Source organism: Schistosoma mansoni, chromosome W (assembly GCF_000237925.1).
Source record: "Schistosoma mansoni strain Puerto Rico chromosome W, complete genome".
Lineage (NCBI taxonomy): Eukaryota > Metazoa > Platyhelminthes > Trematoda > Strigeidida > Schistosomatidae > Schistosoma > Schistosoma mansoni.
The window spans coordinates 10,516,280-10,519,709 of record NC_031502.1 but is presented as its reverse complement, the minus strand read 5'-3'; the positions used below and the strand labels follow the sequence as shown (position 1 = coordinate 10,519,709).

At 39.9% G+C, this 3,430-nt stretch overlaps 1 protein-coding gene across 1 annotated transcript; it reads right to left on the bottom strand.

Moving 5' to 3' along the window:
* Positions 1 to 416: 416 nt before the first annotated feature.
* Smp_158740 (hypothetical protein) lies at positions 417 to 2,354 on the bottom strand. The gene is made up of 3 exons (XM_018788508.1): positions 2,227 to 2,354; positions 2,034 to 2,195; positions 417 to 1,996 (listed from the first exon to the last, which is right to left on the bottom strand). The coding sequence occupies exons 1-3, from the start codon at positions 2,249 to 2,251 to the stop codon at positions 729 to 731; spliced, it is 1,455 nt and encodes a 484-aa protein (XP_018654044.1). The 5' UTR covers positions 2,252 to 2,354; the 3' UTR covers positions 417 to 728.
* Positions 2,355 to 3,430: the final 1,076 nt, after the last annotated feature.

Below are 3,430 nucleotides of genomic sequence, written 5' to 3'. Positions count from 1 at the left end.
CCCATACTGATGTTGTATTCGGAGCGAATGCTAGAGCTGAAGGTACCATACAATACGTTACGTATCTACTGCTAGTCGACTTCTTAATTTCATCGGCCTTATTGAGAATTATAAAATGGAGTGGTTCATAACCAACCCCGGGATAACATAATGATCCAGCTACATATACTCAGGAATCTATAACAAATAGTAACACTGGATACAACCTCGCCCAGACAGCTCTTGGAGAATACAAAAAGTACTACAGCTATCCGAATATCAGCAGTATGATACTTTTATACAACATAAGAAATGACGTACATATGGACTTTTAACACTTAAAACCTACAATATATCACTGAAGACAAGAACTGACATATAAGGTGTAACTCAGCGCATATCTGAGCAGCCCGTCGCATCGAAGTAGGAAAAGTGTTCAAAAACATGTACGCATTATATTTGTCTGCTGAGTAAACGAAATATTCGAAATTACAAAAAGACTACCGATTCAATCAGTTGAAAGAATATACATTATAGCGACCAACAGCCGAGTGCAAAACATATATGGCAAATGTATGGAAAAAAATGGGATAGTATATAATCTGCAAAAGTTAACCAAAATGAGTTTTGTTTCGGTATTTATGTACAAAGTCGAGACAGACTGAAGAAAATCAACGAGTAGAATAAGAAGTACAATGGCCAAGGCAAAAAAGCATGCACTATAGTATCTGTACAGAAGAAGCATGTTTTCATGGACTGATAGCTAGTTGAAGACTATGGTATTTGTCCATCGTGAAGTGATGCATTAGGTCGCTGACGTCATATGCGGGGTCAAAAAATGTTTCGTCGAGCTTCGATTGAATATCAGAACTCGAATCAAATACTAGAGAGTGTAGATCAACAAGCTCTTCTCCGCACGGACCGAAATCAATATCATCTGCAGCCCAATCTGTATAATCAAATTCATTGGAGAGGCGAAGCGATGTACTATCTAGCCTGACACGTTTGTGATTGCGAGAATCGAAAACGTTGATATGGTAGGATGGCAATGGTCTCTCCAACACAGAGGATGAATCAAGAAATAAAGACTGACTTAACCTGGTGTTGATGAGTGCATTAGTATTATCACTGAGACAACTATCTACAGGTTCAGGATCTGGAAAAACATCATTATCGGAACCCACATAAGATGCTGTTGAGTCCGGAGGAGTCTGAGAGCGAAGTGTATCATTTGAAGGCAATGAAATAGATATTTGTGGTCTCGTTGATAAAGGACTAGGTGAACGGCTAGTGCTGGATATCTGAGCAAGCAGCTGAGATGGATAATTATTTTGACGATTGGAATCATAGTTTTGAGTGCGGCAGCGCTCATTTCTTGGAAGTAGATCTGAACAGAAGTCACAATCAGGTGAACATTGGCGACTCGGTAGTCCAAGAATTTCAGTGGCCAAGGTATCTCTAGACTTAGAGTCATAGTTTTCAACTAAATTGTAGAACAAAGTGTCGAGCGAACGGCGTATATGTTCGCGCAGCTCAATTAAGTATTCCTTAATCCTGAATCGGACAACTGTATGCACAACAGATAAATTTGCTTTTTTAGTAGTTCGTGCAGTAGAGTTTGAGGTCCCACACCCACTTCGAGTTTGCAAATACATGTCTCTAACCTGACTGAGAGGTGGTATTGATAATTGGGCATCGATAAGAGCAAATGTTATAGATTCGCGAGATCTTCGGATTTGTTCGGCTTGACCATGAGAATGTGATCTAGGATGAGACGTGTTGGTTTCCCGAATAGACTGGACATCATTTACATGAGATTTAGTTTCGTAGTTATGAGTCGTAGATTCAGATGAGTACCTTGACACATACGATAGGGATGGAGATGAGGAATTTTCGTGAGAAACACTTTCGGAATCCGAAGAGTCTGATCTGTTCGAAGTCCCAGGCCACAGAATCTTGTCTTTTGGGTTGGTTGTGTTAGTCGCATAATTCCCACATGGCTTTTTATATGGGTGAACTTTATGGAACATGAGTACTCATTACAAAGGACTTACCTCGTTTATTATCAGGACGCAACTTTTTAACATGTGACTTGCCCTCGAGATGATAAACAGGGGCAGTGTTTGTGTTAATTTTACTTGAGACATAATCGTAAGTTTTGACAGTAGACGGGGTAGAGAAGTTGTATGAGTGATACAAATACTCAGGTCGTAGAACTACGGATATAACTAGTCAATATGAAATTACCTGATCTGGTATTAATATTTATCATTGTTGACGTGGAGACGCGAATAACCACTGTAAATCCACAGAGCGTGCTGCAGTAATAAATGGATGACTTTTTTCGACCGGAAAAATATCGTTCGACCTAAACAGCGCGAGACCCAGCAACACGTTATATCTGACCACGCTGCTTCAATTAGTGAGCGTCTGTTATCTCAGCCATTCGATACCTTATTTGGTAAATTAAAACAAAACCGTAGTATCCAATAGAAAATGGCCTTGTCACAAATTTGTGCAAATGATATGGTTTATTTTATAATCCTCGTAGCTTTTCGACTCGGCTTTTAGTCTTTAAAAATTTTCGACTGAGTTTAAAGTTCAACAACCACATCCCACTAACTTCAGTTATTTTGGTACACATTTGCGGATTTGTTTATCTTGTGATCTTTTCGACTTCAGTTGTCTCAAGGTAGTGGGGTTTTCGGTTCTCATGTTGTTTCGGAAGTGTGTTGGTTGTAGTGTAAAAAATAATAGAGCGAGACGATTGTTTCAAGAGCCCAAGAACAGGGTAATTAGTCAGTAATCTTGACAGTGTTAGTCGACCGAGGTGTAAGAACAAAAGGGAGAACAGAGACGAAAAATGAGCGAAGTGGGAATAAGTTCACGGTATGCGGTAATGGAAACTTCAGGTTTTTTTTATGGCATGCAACAGACACAGTTGGTCTAAACGGACGATGGTAGTCCATGAGAGTCAAGTCTCCTCTTGAAACTATCCAGTGATTAGCCGTCTGAGGTCACTTCAACTGATGGTTTTGTCATCAAGCTTAATATGAATGTTTCGTAGTCACTCCTAACTATTAGTTCTTGGGCATGGAAATCTCTAGATAGAGGCTAACCATTTGTTTGTAAACAGTCTAATTTCGACGGTTTTCCGCTATTCACATGTTTAGCCAGTTCCCAAATTTTAGTACATGTGATAAGTCGCTTCTGAAACCACCTTCTATGGCTTGTATCCTGTTTTACGAGATCGACGGACAGAGTGTTGATTTCTCACGACAGAAGTGTCAAGTCGAACTCAGGTGTAGCATCTGTAATTGCTCCTTGATTATCTTCCTGGGTGTTAGAACCTCTGAGGGCCTAGTACATCCCTTCATTCAAGCACTTGGTGCCGTTCGCGTTAAAGTTACACCAGTATAATTCTGTCACATCAGTTGTTTGGGTATTGTAC

Excerpts from the sequence above, each read along its gene's own strand:
- Smp_158740 (XM_018788508.1), bottom strand. The coding sequence starts at position 2,251 with ATGATAAATATTAATACCAGATCAG. Across the intron at positions 2,196-2,226 it reads AAATATTAATACCAGATCAG|TTCTACGACCTGAGTATTTG; the intron begins GTAATTTCATAT and ends TTATATCCGTAG. Across the intron at positions 1,997-2,033 it reads GCGTCCTGATAATAAACGAG|TTCACCCATATAAAAAGCCA; the intron begins GTAAGTCCTTTG and ends TGTTCCATAAAG.